Source organism: Myotis nattereri, assembly GCF_964212035.1.
Source record: "Myotis nattereri genome assembly, chromosome: 1".
Lineage (NCBI taxonomy): Eukaryota > Metazoa > Chordata > Mammalia > Chiroptera > Vespertilionidae > Myotis > Myotis nattereri.
The window spans coordinates 137,883,261-137,899,280 of NC_138075.1; the positions used below are offsets into that span (position 1 = coordinate 137,883,261).

The following is a 16,020-nucleotide window of genomic DNA, read 5'->3' on the forward strand; positions in this document are numbered from 1 at the left end:
ATGTCAGATGTCAGGTAATTGTCACTCTTTTGAAAGCAATGTTTTCTTTCTGGTTACTTGGAAGGCCTTTTGGTCATAGCTGTTCTGTGATTTCCCCAGGATACATTAATGTTTTATTTACTCTGGTTCATATTTATTGGGCATATTAAATGTTAATAAAAAATTTCTTTATTAATTCATTTATTAATGATTTACTGAGCTTAGCCCCTTGGTGTCCATAAAGGCAGAACAGGCAAATAAATAGGCAATCACAATGTAAATGGATTTGATGATGGAAGAATGAGGTCACCCCAGGAGGGCCACCTAAGGCAGACTTGGATCAGATAAGTCTTCCTGAAATAGAAAGGACCTATTCAGGCTAGAACCTAGAGTAAATAATAGAAATTGGCTGGGCAAAGGAGCTGCTGGTGGAAGGGGGTAGGATAAGTAGCACTTGAAGCTGATGGAACAGTGTGTGTAAAAGCCAGAGGGGGACAGAGGCTGGTAAGTTCCAGAACTGAACGTTTTCAGAATGGCTAGTGAATAGAATGCAGCAGAAAACTGAGTGTTAAGGTTGTTGAGTAATGAGAAACCAAATGCTAATGGATGTTATAAGTCAAGTTAAGGACTTTGAACTTTATATTGATAGCAACAAAGAGCCTTGAATTGACATAGAAAGAGGAGGGAACATGGCAGATTTTCACTTTTCAAAGAAAGATCACTCTTGTAGAGCTTGCTATTTATCTTTCAGCTCCACTTAATAAATTATATTGTACAGCCCTTTTTGTCTTTATATTTTATTTTCTTTGATCTATCACTGATGAAAAGTGGTATGTTAGAGGCTTCCCATTATGTTGTTTCTGTTGATTTTCTTCCTTATAACTTTAACTTTGCTTAATTTAATATTATTTTATATCCACTATTCATTTTTTTTAAAACCTCACTTACTGATTTTAGCTTTAAATTATAATATATATTAAGAATGCCATGGCCCTAGCCGGTTTGGCACAGTGGATAGAGAGAGCATCAACCTGGGTTTGATTCCGGTCAAGGGCATTTGGCCGGGTTGTGGGCTTGATCCCCAGTAGGGGGTGTGAAGGAGGCAGCCAATCAATGGTTCTCTCTCATCATTGATGTTTCTATCTCTCCCTCTCCCTCCCTCTCTGAAAGCAATAAAAATTAAAAAGAATCACTTAAAAAAAAAGATTGCCATTTTATTATCAAAAATGGTCTTGGCAGAACACAGCTTTGCAAACTCCAGATGGTTTAAATAAAGAGAAAATAAAGAGACTATTTTACAAGTAGTCAAGGGAATAAACAAGAGATGGTAAGGTCCCCAGAAATTAGCAATATTGAGATATCCTCACCACTAGATCCAAAGGCAAGGGATAAAACGTTGTTAGACTTATTTTTACAATTATTGTATTTGGCCTTATTTCTGACATCACATTTTATGATTTTTTGCTTTTTATTTTTCTATGCTCTCTCCTTGATTTCCTTTTAATTCTTTTTGTTACACAGATTTTTAAAATCATGGCTATTTTAAAGATAAATTTTCTACCTTAATATATTTAGCATTTTTGCTTTGGAAACTTTTTTTCTTCCTGATATTTGTACATTTCATAGGGGTTATAGCTTCTCCTCTCTAAAATCTATATAGCCTGGCCAGCATGGCTCAGTGGTTGAGCATTGACTTATGAACCAAGAGGTCATGGTTCAATTCCTGGTCGAGGCATATGCCCGGGTTGTGGGCTCGAACCCCACTGTGCAGGAAGCAACCAATCAATGATTCTCTCATAATTGATGCTTCTATCCCTCTCTCCCTCTCCCTTCCTCTCTGAAATCAAGAGAAATATATTTAAAAAATAAAATAAAATCTATATAAACCTTTCTTCTTTTAAGAATCACTTTGCCATTACATTCAATTTTATTCACATTTACAATTTTAGAGTTTTATACATATTAGATCTCTTTCAGTATACATTGTGAATTTCTCAAGATTTTGTTTATTTATTGTTAATCCTTACCTGAGGATATTTTTTCCATTGATTTTTATTTTATTTTATTTTATTTTAAATTTTATTTTACAGAGCGTGGGAGGGAGGGAGAAAGGAAGAGAAGGAGAGAGAAAAAGATAGAGAGAAACATCTATGTAAGAGAGACATTGATTGGTTGCCTTCTGCACGCACCCCGACAGGGGCCGGGGATTGAACCTGCAACCCAGGTACATGCCCTTGACCAGGAATTGAACCCATAACCCTCAAGTGAGAGGTCCAATGCTCTAACTACCAAACACACCAGCCAGGGCTAGATTTCAAGATTTTATTTTTCATTTGTTTCTCAATTAACCAGAGTATATTTTTTTCAGTTCAGTATTTTTTTTTTTTTTTAGGAATAGTCAATAGTGGCATATTTTTTTAGTCCTTACCTGTGAATGTCTGTTGCCTTTATACATACAGGGTGGGGAAAAAGTAGGTTTACAGCTGTTCATATGGAAAAGAATACAATAATCTTACCTAATAATAGACAAACATGCAAACCGACCGTCCCTGAAGGCTCCGGCCAGAGCAGTGAAGACGGAAGGCTCTGGCTGGAGGAGCGAAGGCCTGGGTCCCGGGTGCCGGAGGAAAACTGGTGCTGGCAGCCAGGGGAAGGGAAGGCCTATTGCATGAATCTCTTCATGCAACAGGCCTCTAGTTAATAAATAATAATACAAGAATAAACCCTGTTACTTCTACTCACAACTGTAAACCTACTTTTGCCCGACCCTGTTTATGACAGTGTAGCTGAGTTTGGAATTCTTCTGCCATAACATTTTCTCCTCAAAGTTCTATGAACCTTGTTTTTGTAGAGTCTGAGTCTAAGGCCAGCCTGTTTGCTATATAGGATGCTTTCTTTTTGTATTTGAGTAGAATCCTTTATCCTATGAGTCAAAATTTTTTGCCAAAATATGTTTGAGATTCTATCTCTTTGCCTATTACATAGTAAAGCTTTTTGATCTCCAGAATCATGTTTTGTTTGTTTTTCTATTATGCTTTTGATTATTGTCTTTGTTTTATTTAATATTTTCCCCAGGAATATTTATTAACTTTAGAACACCTCTGTCCTCTTTCTTCTATACCTACTCCACACTCCAAAATGAGGAGTGCTCTGCCTACACCTGATTTTAATAAACAGACAGGGGTGTCCTTTGTCTTTCCCTCATCAGTTCAGATGATAATAGAATACTTTTGCCCAGATTTGGATGATGATGAAGCTCCTCTCTAATGCGGCATTGCAACACTAATGTGCTCTTTTCCTCCTGGCCCCATTGGTTATATAGGAGGAAGCTGATGTAAATTTGGAACATTTGGTGGGGCCCATAATTGTTCATTGACCAGGGGTATTTATGGAAATTTGTTTCTTCCTCTCTTGCCCCTGCTTTAGGGCCCTCTTTTCTTCTCAATCAACCTCTCAACCAAAAGACTAGTCAATTTAGTCCTAGCCGATTTGGCTCAGTGGATAGAGAGCATCAGCCTACAGACCAAAGGGTCCCGGGTTTGATTCCAGTCAAGGGCACGTACCTGGGTTGCAGGCTCCTCCCTGGCCCAGGCCTTGGTCAGGGCTTGTGCAGAAGGCAACCAATTGATGTGTTTCTCTTATATCAGTATTTCTCTCTGTCTTTCCCTCTCTCTTCCACTCTTTCTAAAAGTCAATGGAAAAATATCCTTGGGTGAGGATTAAAAAAAAAAAAAAAAAGACTAGTCAATTTAAATAATTTCACCTCTTCATCTTATCTCCATCCCTTAACATCCTGCTTCCACCATCCTGCAAAAACGGACCTTGTAGAATGTTCCATTAACGTCCCAACTCCTAAATCCTACAGATACATTTTCAGTTTTTTCTTTATTGATCTCTTTGTGGCATCCCACACTGTTGATTGCCCCCTCCACCCGAAACCTCTTATATCCTTTGACTTCCATAGCACTCCTCTTCCCTGGTGTGATTCTAATCATCAGACCAACCCTTTGCCTTTATCAGCTTTCTCTCATCTGCCTATCATTTCAATATTAAACTTGCCTTCCCAACTTCTGTCTTGTCTTTCAAATCTCCTCGAGTAATCATACTTGTAACTCATGTTTCAGCTGACTCCTTATTTGCTTATTAATCCCGAATCTGTGTCTAATTATGACCTGTATTCTGAATTGCAGCTTATATTTCTGATGACTTCCAAGCACATTCAACTACATTACCCAAATTCAATTTTTGAGGGGTCATTAATTCCTTTGAAAAATCTAATGAAAGAGACTCACCTCCCAAATGCACAAGTACTCAACATTTTGCCTATAACTTCAGGGAGTTCATAGGCTGCCAGAAGCTCATTTATGCCTTCTGGATTCAGGACTCCAGTTAGTAACTCTTGAACTAGAATAAATAGGATCAAGTCCAGATGCCCTAGCTTGGAATCAGAGATTTTTCCATCTTGTACTATGATATGGCCACTGGTTGTCATTTTTTTCTTGCTCAGATACTCTCCATTGTGCTATATTCAGGTAGTTTGACCTGATCCTTTGGAATATCAACCAAGCACAAGACAAAAATTAACTTCCATTGCTTAGTAGAACCCCCATCTTCCAGATGGAACAAGATTTACAGCTACCCTGACATCATTTGACCCACTGCCCATGTGTATTGCAGTAGAGATCCTTCAACTTTGTCTTACAGGTTTCATCTGTTACTGAAAAGCTTACAGTTGGAAACCTTTTCTATAATTTCTGGCATGGTCTCCTTCCTTCCTAAATTGTTTCCACCTTTGGTTATTGTGCAAACACTGGAAAAGTGAGTCAAATGAATCTGCAAATCTCATGGATGCACAGGTGGCTTAATTTTCTTATAGTCGAGTTTGGCAACTTGATTCTTGGAGCCTCTAGAAAGAGATGATTCCACAAAGATCCAAGCTTCCTTTCTGTACACATCCCGAAGAGTGAGGCCTCTCCTGATTGGCAGGACAGGGCTTTGAGAACATCTCTCTATTCCAAACTTCCGCAGAAGCAGAATTCCCCTCAGGACTCTGAACTGCCTTAGCCATAGCATTTGTGGGTGGAGCTGCCCACTGTGCTCAAAACCAATCCTCTCCCCGAGGCCCGTGCAGGAGGACAGACTGGTGTCTTCCTCATTTACCTATTTTCTTCTATTTTTGTTGATTTACTTACCTTGTAATGCTCTTTACCGGGCCAGCTCCACAATCCCCACCTCTTCCTTTCCGCCTCCATGCTAGACCGTACCTTGTTTTCAGGCCCTACCTGTGTTTCTTGTCTCCCCCCTTTTATATCAGCCATTGCCTGCCTTGCCCGCTCCCGCAGACCCAGCCAGGTTGGCATGCCTTGCTTTATTTTAGACATGCCTTATTTGACATTAGTAACAAAGATAAACTCTAAAAGCTTATAAGGATTAACAAAGTTATCTTCTAATATTTCTGTATTGAAAGTAGATAATCATGAGTTTTAAAATAATTTTCCACCTATAGAAAATTCCATTCTTAACTAAGTTTTAACAAATATGATTCCTTATACTTTTGTTAAGAACAATGTACCCATCAGTGCTTATGTATAACATTTTTTTTTTTTTACTTTTCATCATCATCAGAAAATTTGTAGGCTCAATAATACAAAACACATAGCACACATTCTTTAAGTTTTGCTTGTTAAATAAAGTTTTAACATGCATTTTAACCATGGAAAGCCCAAATTTGTATGCCTGCGACTTGGCATCAGGAGGAGGAAGGTGTGAATTACCACGTTGCCAGGAGGTTTATGAACTGGCATTAACATCTCAGCAGGAGCAGAGGTGGCACCATAGCGACTTAGGAGAAGAGGTGAAGAAAAGCAGCCTTACATACAGATGTATTTTCAGTTACAAAACCTCATGCTTTTTATTTTAGTGATATTGAACAAATGTAATTTTTAAAGGACGTTCCTCTTTAATAGCGTATTTACCTTCCCATCTTTATTATCTGCATAATTAAAACATAAATACTTCACTTCTCCGTGTAGCAATTCAATAAAGGTGCGTGGTTACTATGTTAATTCATCTTTTAAATTTATTATAGCCACGCTGCAGTCAGCACTTTTGAGGTTTGGTGAACACAGCTGGATTTTGAGAACACTATCAGCAGGGTTGAGAAACTAATTGCCCATTTAAATTATTTAAATTATTTTTTAAAATCTCTCCAATAATTGCATATGTACTGTTTTTCTTTTAATGCAACAATCACATACTTCAAACTTAGTCTTTTCAAATTAATTCTTTTGGCAGATTTTCCTGTTGTGTTTAGTAAAGTTGACTTAGAGCCGTCAGAGAAGTCTTAATTATAACTCTAAGCATTTTAGGTCAGAGACTGGAAAATTTTCAGATCTTGATTATTCAGAAAAACAAATAAGGATCATATATATTTTTAAGCCACGTACTTTCGATGTAACTATTAATTGCAGCTTTTTACTGAAACCATTATGGACTGCCTGAATTCTAATTTTAAATGAAAGGAACAAGGGATTTAAATGATAGGATTACAGGATATGGTTCATGAATGGTTTAAGACGAATGAACAGAAGTGTTAGAAATTTAGCTTGTGCCATTTATTATGGCCAGATACCCAGATGAAAGGCCAAAGTATTTGCAAATATGGTGGCATCTAAATGTGACACTGTTTCTGTGAAAGGGGTGATTTAAAAGTTATGGTTGAAAAAAGACAAATCATATATTAACTTTTAAATGAAAACCTAGTTGCAGTCATTTCTGAAAAACACAATTAAAATATGTATAAGTAATGAATTAATTCCACATGTACTAGTAGCTGTTATTTCAATTAATATAAGCATCAGCATTTTTTTGCAGAGATTTTTATTTTAACAGAATATTCTCTTATTTATCAGCATCCTAATAACATATATTCACATTCCTCCATTTTAATCATGTAAATTGACTTTATAAAGGTTAAATAGAGAATCAAACCTACAACAAAGTTTAACGAAGGAGCTAAATAAATTAGCAAAAAATTATTTGTAAGCTGTTTCTTTTCAGAGTAGTCTCTGGTACTTCTTGTGGCATTAAAACTGAATTTGGTTTAATATATATTTTATAGTACACGCTTTTTAATAGATAGCAGCTTATTTAGAATGAACTATAAACATAAAGCAAAAAATTAGGTTTTAATGTTCTAATTTAGTTGAATAAAATATTTTCTTTAGTATAGTAATGAGGTTGTAATTTATTTTAAAAAATAAAATGGAAAAAAAGAAAAAACATTAAAGAATGAAAAGAACATTAAAACTACTTTGGTTTTTAATTTACTATTTTTTTTAAAATATATTTTTATTGATTTTTTGCAGAGAGAAAGGGAGAGAGATAGAGAGTTAGAAACATCGATGAGAGAGAAACATCGATCAGCTGCCTCCTGCACACTCCCCACTGGGGATGTGCCCGCAACCCAGGTACATGCCCCTGACCGGAATCGAACCTGGGACCCTTCAGTCCGCAGGCCGACACTCTATCCACTGAGCCAAACCGGTCTCGGCTAATTTACTATTTTATAATGGGGTGAATTATCATGGTATGTACTTAGATTGGTAACTTTACTTGTTTTCAGATAAAGAAAACTATGCTGATATATGTTTAGATTATGTGTATAGTAATTTAGCAATTTAATTATTTTAACTTTTGCGATGTCACTATGTATTGTAACTTAAGTAAAAGATGATTACAATTTTTAATATAAGCTTATAAATTCCTAAGACTTGAAATCATAGTTTATTTTTCATTTTTACCTTCTCTAGCTCACCAGTTTGTACATCTTAGCTATTCTTCAAATATTGGGATTTTATTTAAAACAGACATCAAATAAACAGGTATTTGTTCTTAGTGAGACGATAGTGTATGTGAACACAGCACCATTCCAGGCACATAATTGGTATTAAGTAAGTTCTTGCTAAATCTAAAACTCGCCTCTCTCTTATTATAGAATCTTCTTTCCCAAAGTGATATCATATAAGGAGATAGAAAAAAGAGCAATCAGTGTTCCCGACTCATTTTGTGTAACCGCTATGTTCTAAAGGTTAAATAGGTATATTTTTTGTGTAGTTTAGATTCTCTGTGACTAAAGCTAGCAAATAATTTGAATTCCTATTATATTTTGGACAATTTTTTTTTGCAGCAAAATTCTGATTTATTTATTTTTTTTAATGAAAGCTGAAAACAGAAAATTTTTTCATGAGCAAGAGGTTGAAAAATGCCTTATAACCCTTTTGGGCTCTGAAAGCGATGGAACTAAAATTGCTGCTTCCCAAGCTATTTCGGTAATGTGTGAGAATTCAGCCAGCAAAGAATTTTTCAATCATCAGGGTAAGCAAACTAGAAAAAACCATTTTGTTCATTTTTAGGTTACCATATTCTTTGCCGACAAAGTTACATTTTACCTTTCTTTTTTTTTCCCTAGGGATCCCACAGTTAGTTCAGTTGCTGAAAAGTGACAATGAAGAGGTAAGGGAAGCTGCAGCCCTGGCCCTGGCTAATCTGACCACTTGCAATCCCACTAATGCAAAGTAAGTACAAAAAGACTCAACACTGCCTTGTATGGGAAATCTAACAGTGCAAGAAGTGCACATTTTAATATTTTGGCTTTCAAGGAAGTTTACATTCTTTCAGATGATCTACCTTGGGATAAACTCTTAGGAAACCTTCAAAACCCATGTGAAAATAAGTCATCAGATAAGCCTGTTTTGCAAAGACACAGTCATGTGCCAATAAGAACTTTTCAGTCAATGACCAACCACATACATATATAATGGTGGTCTCCAAAGATTATAATGGAGCTCCTATTACACAAATCCCATTGCCTAGTTGGACATCCCTCGAGGGGTCCTGGATTGGAGAGAGTGCAGGCTGGGCTGAGGGGACCCCCCCCCCCGCCCCCGCACAAATTTCGTGCACCAGGCCTCTAGTTTCCTTATAAAACAGGAAGAATTTCTTAAAGGAAACTTTTATAAATAAACTAGTAATAATTCTTTATCATCCCTAAATCTTAATTGATATGTGTATTAGTCAGGGTTCTCTAGAGAAACAGAACCAAGAGGAAGGTAATTAGATAGATGATAGATAGATAGATAGATAGATAGATAGATAATTTTATATATTGGAATTGGCTCATTTGATTATGGAGGCTGAGAAGTTCCATGATCTGATCTCTGTAATCTGGAGACCCAGGAAAGATGGTGGGGTAATTCAGTCCAAGTCTGAAGGTCTTGGGAGTCTTCTATTCATACTTTTCATTCTTTATTATCTGCAGAATTCTTTATTATCACTTAAAATGGATAAAAGTGTGAAAAGGAAATAGGAAATAGGAAAACAGGGTAAAAACAACTAGATTCACTTATTTAAAATGATAGAAAGAGAAAGAAAAGTAAAATTATTTTTAAGTTAGTAAATAAAAAGTGAGGAGGCTAAAACAACTCTCTATAAAAAAATAGATGAAAATAAAAATAGAATCCAAGAGCAATAATGACTTTTATGTAAAAATATAATCCACACAGTTAGTATGGATTCTTTATCTATCCTTTATCCTTTATCCTTTATCCTTTCTTGACTCACTGCTAACCTTTTTGACAATTCTCAATTTGTAATGCTTTTTGGAAAGGAAAAAGATAATGCTTTTTAAAAGAGAAAATGCTATTGTCAGCTAAATTTCATATTATATTTATCTATACTCTTCTATCCAATTCATCATATCAAAGTTTTACACTATTTATGCAATAAGAGAATTATTCTTGATTGACATTCATCTAAGGGGCAGATCCTACATATTATAAGAAAATTTTAAACTATTAATTTATAACATCACCGCCATCTGTTGGATTTGATCAGAATTAGAGTTTCTAAGTTATCCCAAGAATGAAAAGTGGTCAGTGTTTTTCATTTCCCTTTGCCAACACTAGCTAAATTTTGGCTATTGGTAAACTATGAAAAAACTACAAAATATTATAATTATTAACTAGATGTTTTTCAAAAGAGATGAATATTTTAGGAAATAAAGCACAATGAATAAAATAAAAAATATAAAAAGTAATACCTATAATTATTTTAATGCCTATAGATAAATCAAAACTGCAGTTTTGCTATAGAAAATACTAGTAATCAAGTCTAGTATTTACATATAGATCATACTAGCTCAGATTCTTCATCCTTATTCTACATTATCTCCATGAAAAACTGGATGATTTCCCGAAATCTTGACTCCTTTTATCTCAATGTCCTTGTTTCTTTATTGTTTATTTTTTATACCCCTTCTTGATTTCCCATAACAGTATTGACTCAATATAGTTCTGAGGGCAGCATATATATTGGTTACTGGGGAAAAATTGATTGATTGCTGGGCCAATGCTGGCCTCCACAATAGCAAAGACAAAGAGCTTCTCTCTGGGGACTGTCCCGCTACTGTGATATAAGGTCAGTACCACAACAAAGAAAGTGAAGAGTCAGAAAGGAGTATATCCCAAAAGGACCCCAGAAAGAGGCAGAATGCCCCCCAAGTACGTGGATGTGTATTTGAGAGCTTTTGGAACGTTTGAATATCCTCATTATAAAAATAAAGCATTAACTAAATTTTAATACCTACTAGAATTATTCATGGAGTACCATGCCTAGGAAAGCCATGAAATTTGTAGAAAAAAAATATTTACAAGGTATGCCGCATACAGCACTTCACACAGTAAGCACTTTAAGAAAGGGCAGTACTTTATTTATTCACAGCAACCCAAACTCTCTAGGACATTTCAGTATCGTCAGCAAAGGGCCTGACCTTAATGAACTTCTTGAAATGTTAAATCTCTCTAATGTGTACAGAAGGCGCTTTTCAAGGCTTTTGTGTGTATTTGTTTTTCATCCCCACCCCATTAAATAGAATTGGGAAGAGATAGTATATATTTATTTTTACTGTTTCTTTTCATTTCTTTCATTCTGTAGATATAAGTATAGACTAATGTTATTCCTTAGAGTTGCCTACATTTTATTGTGCACTTAAGACTGTATGTAGTTCAGTGAACTGATCGTCCTTTTGAAGGAAAAAAGCCCTACCTCTCTTAAAGTTGGCAAAACACCACAATTTTACTCCCCTACTCTTCATTCCTCGAGGAAGAGATGGAATATCTACCTTTGAGATGACTAGAGAGGTGTACTATCATCCTTTGAAAATAAATTTTAATGTCTGTTCCAGATCATAGGCCTTGGCCAATAGGCCAAGATTCACTTAGCTAAGTAGTCTTGTCATTTAGAATGCTCTCTAAACTATTATTAAAGAAACATTTACCATAGAAATAATCCAGGGTGGTTTACAAAATTAAAATGCAGTCTTATGGTAAGTGTAAACTCATGTTATAGACGTGATGTATCAATTGGACTTAGTAATGCTACAGTTGTGTATTGTCTTTGCTGCCTAGGATTTTTCACAGGGGAATGTTTGAGGGGAACTGTGTCTTTATACTGACCCCTAGTGGCAGTTTGGGAGGAAGTTGGGGGAGGGGCAAAAAAGGTAATGGAAGATTGCTTGCTCTGCATTTTGGTGAACCGCACAATGATTTAATTGGAAGCACTCTCCGATGTGCCTAAAATAATATTTTTAAGCATTATTAAAAGATAATGATCTGGAAATCATTTAATTGTGATGCCTTTAGAGAGATAATATCCTACTGCTACATGTGCATTAATAGCTGTTTGGGTTTGTCTTTGTCCTTTTTTTAAGGTCCAACCACTTCAAAATGTGTTGACACGTTCATTGTTCTGGTGGCTGAATATCTGTTGTGGGTTAATCTTATTGTTACTGTAGTTATCCTAGGGTTGATTTTTTTGCTCTTGACTTTGTACAGAAAAGATTATTTTGTTTTAAAATTTCTAGGTATATTGCTTTGTTGAAAGATGCTTTGTTCTTTGAATTAGAATGCTCACCATCTAAGTGCCCTACGAGATCATTTGAGCTAGTTCCAAAATATCTCAGGAAGTTCAGGTTCACATTAAGGATGTTTCAAACTTTTGTATAAGGATGATTCCTCGAAGAACTATACAAAGTGTTATTCATTATTTTAAAAGGCTTCTGAAATGAACAGATTAAATGGATGGGCACAGTCATCATGGTAAATTTAAGAATTATTTCTGCATTATTTCTAGCCAAGTTTACTGAATGGTTACTATTCCTTTTCTGCCTGATGGAATCTTGTCATAACATAAACTATTCTGGATTAAGAAAATTATTCTGGATTTGAAGAAATATATAAAATGAAAAGCTGGATTTTGCAATTAAAGCAAGTTGACTCCACATCCCCATTTTGTGTCAGTTGATGCCCACTTGACCTTCTCAATTTGAACTTTATTAGCTACCCATTTTGTGAAGCTAGGTGAATCCCTTGAAATGTTCAATTAGAAAATTATCCATGTGCTCTTATTAGAGCTCAGAGGCTGACATTTGCATAATACTATTTTTAAATTGCTGGTACCTCTTTTAGATTTAATTTCCATTGTTACTAATTTTTAGAGGAAATGATCAGTTTGCCTCTCTTTACATTTTGTGAATTTTCTCTCACTCTCTCAATTTGAAGCAGTACTTTAAAAACCTACATAAATCCCATTTTTACTCATCTTTGACCTTTTATATTTGCCTTTTCCCAAGATTTGTTTTCCCTCCGGAAATGGCCTTTGTTGCTCAATGATTTCACCTAAATGGAAAAACTTGGGTGGAATTCCTGAGGAAATGCCCCAGCTCTAGCCCTGCAGATGTTGGAGATTTGGCTGTCTAGCTGAGTTGTCTGAAAATGAAAATTGCACACACACACACATGCAAATTTTGAATTATGATCATATTTTCCCATGATCCAAGAAATTGTGACAGGATATAGGGAAATCTCTGCCCTGTGGCTCACAGAGTATGAGCAGATGATGATGATCATCATGGCTGGCATGTGTGTGCCAGGCACTGAGCTAAGTAATTGAAATGGAATATATCATTAAATCCTCAAACAGTCCTATGGGGTATGGAATATTATTGTCACCTCCATTTTGCAGAGAGGGAAACAGAGGCACGGCCTTTGCTCAAGGTCACAGAGGTGGGATGGACTCTCAAACCCAGGGAATCAGCCCTGCACATCCCTAGGGAGCTGCAGGGGTCGAAGCTCTTAGTTTCACCTTTGCAACTTCTCTCTCTGCCTTCTGCTCACTGCCTCCTTGACTCTGAACTTCTCCAAATCCTTCCCACCAAAATGTTTCCCTTTGGTTTCCTAATCTCTCTGAATTTCTCCAGAGCGGAAGGTCCTGGCTCCTTGAACTCCAATGAGCACCTTTGGAGGAGTGAGTTTCCTTCTCCTCTCCTTCCTCCCCTCCTTCCACTCTGCTTCCCGTTCCTCTCCCTGTCGTCCCTCCTCTCTCCCTCTATTGCCTCTTCCCCCTCTTACAGAGAGTAAGACAAGGCAAAAAATACATCCCATGACTAGTAAAAATTTCCCACTATACTGTAAGTTAAAATGGTCTGCCTCCTTTCTCATTCCCTGAGGAATGATGACGTGAACCAAGTAGATTCTGGCCTTTTTGTTTCTTCTAGAAAACACTCTACTTTCTAAAGCTTAAGAGATTGATAATCATGAAAAAGGTAATGTGCTGATAGAACACCATAGTTCGGATCCTGTGTCTGTTGATGGAATTGCCTGGTGAATAAGTTCTTAGCCTCTCTCAATTTTACCTTTCTTAACGATAAAACAAACAATAAAAAGTGAATCTAGGTTATCTGTTATATTCTGTGCCCCTGAGTGATTGCCCTCTACTCAGTGTCACAAGGAGCCTAGAGCACACCTACCAGGAACTTTACCACTGTCATCATTTTATTCCTAAAGCCAAGAAACCCATTACCTCTGAACACAGGCTTCTTTCGTAATCCCTTCACCATTACTTGGGTGTTCTTAATGTGCCAGGCACCGTTCTGGGCTGTAGGGTTATAGCAGGGGACACGACAAAGGTTCCATGAAACTGTTTTCATGAAACTTACTTTTTTAGTCAGGGAGAGAATCAATACTTGAGAAATTTTAGAAAGGTAATTTCAGAAGTGATAACATTATCTACACTAATAAAAGAGAAAAATGGTAATTGGCGTACGGCGATACCTTTTTCATTGGCTAATCAAGGGCTATATGCAAATTAACTGCCAACTAAGATTGGCAGTTAACTGCCAACAAGATGGCGGCTAATTTGCATACGTAGGCACAATGCAAGGAGGTGAAAGGGAAAGCAGGAAGAAGCCCCCTGCCACTGACAGTGATCAGAAACCCAGGGGCGAGCTAAGAGCTGGGGGGCAGGGCAAAGGCGGCCCTGGGGCCGCCTTTGCCCTGCCCCCCAGCCATGATTGGAGAATCAGGCGCCTTTGCCGCCCTGGCCAGTGATAGCAGGAAGTAGGGGTGGAGCCAGCGATGGGAGCTGGGCACGGTCGAAGCTGGCAGTCCCGGGAGCTAGGGGTCCCTTGCCTGGGCCTAAAGCGGAGCCCACGATCGCGGTACCCCCCGCTGCCACTGCAGGTCCCCGCTGCCTGGGCCGGACGCCTAGGCCAGAGGCGTTAGGCCTGGGCAGGGGCGGAGCCTGCAACCGCGGGGAGCTGGGGGTCCCCTGCCCAGGCCTGACACCTCTGCCGGAGGCCTCAGGCCTGGTCAAGGGGCCGATCCCGTGATTGGTGATCGGAGGGTGATGAGGGTCAACTCCTCTGGCCGAGGCATCAGGCCTGGGTGGGGGGCGGAGCCGGGGATTGGGGGGATATGATGGTCCCCTTGCCCAGGCCTGAAGCCTGGGTCAGAGGCGTCAGGCTTGGGCGGGGGGTGGAGCAAGTGATCAGAGGGAGATGGGGGTCCCCTGCCCAGGCATGATTCCTGGGCCAGAGGCCTCAGGCCTGGGCGGGGGCCAGAGCCAGTGATCGGGGGGAGATGGGGGTCCCCTGTCCAAGCCTGACACCTCTGGCGGAGGCGTCAGGCCTGGGCAAGGGGCCGATCAGGCGATCGGAGGGTGATGGGGGTCAACGCCTGAGGGCTCCCAGTATGTGAGAGGGGGCAGGCTGGGCTGAGGGACACTCTCCCCCTCACCCCCACCCAGTGCACGAATTTCATGCACCGGGCCCCTAGTCTATAATAATAAAAGGGTAATATGCTAATTAGACTGGACATCTTCTGGATGTCATTCCGGATGTCCTTCCTGACAAAGCCAGCACCGGATGGAAGCCAGCCCAGGTCCCGGGTCCTGGGTGCCTGTGGGCAGCCCAAGGAAAGCCAGGCCTGGTCCCGGATGCTAGCAGGCGGCCAGAGGAGGGAAGCCCAGGTCCCGGGTGCTGGAGGGAAGCCGGTGCTGGCAGCCGGGGGAAGAAAGGCCTACTCTTGCATGAATTTTCATGCATCAGGCCTCTAGTAGATTTAATAAAGCAGCACAGTGTCATAGGGAGGGCATGCATGAGACTGAAGCTATGAAAGGAGTCGTAGAGAATGGCATGGAGCTCATCAAAAAAGGCCTTTCTGAAGAAGTGACATTACAGCTGATGAGGCTAAGCCAGTCCTGGCAAGGACCCAGGGGGTTTTATTTGCTGCCTCACTAAAGCATTCAGTGTCCTTATTATTTAGTTAAGAATATCAGCAACAGGATATCTCTAATTACTTTGGGATTGTGTCCCTTATCATCCAGATATGTAAATAGACTGATTTCCAAGCTGAACAGAAACATTCGGTTACTGCACAAGCCATTTATTATGACTATAACACCTTAACCATTATATCTATTCTATCAGGAGACAAGTCAGCCATGTAAAATGAAGACAGTTGTTCTTTCCTGATGGCAGCTGGTTAATTATTGGCAGGATTTCCAGCTCTAGAGACAGAAGGTGGTGTGTATAGATGTGAAGTATTGTGATTGAACAGATAGGTCAATAAGGATTCCATGTCACTTGTAAGAAAATTACATTTGATTTCTCTAGATAAAAACTGGATGCTGTGTGTGGAGGTTAGC

The 16,020-nt window shown here is 38.5% G+C and overlaps 1 protein-coding gene across 1 annotated transcript in view; it reads left to right on the forward strand.

Annotated features, from left to right (window-relative positions):
* Positions 1-16,020, forward strand: part of ARMC3 (armadillo repeat containing 3) — an 88,803-nt gene that overhangs the window by 43,437 nt on the left and 29,346 nt on the right. The window contains exons 9-10 of the mRNA XM_081104012.1: positions 8,203-8,355; positions 8,450-8,555. Of these exons, the coding sequence (XP_080960138.1) occupies positions 8,203-8,355; positions 8,450-8,555 (259 nt within the window). The remainder of the gene's footprint in view (positions 1-8,202; positions 8,356-8,449; positions 8,556-16,020) is intronic.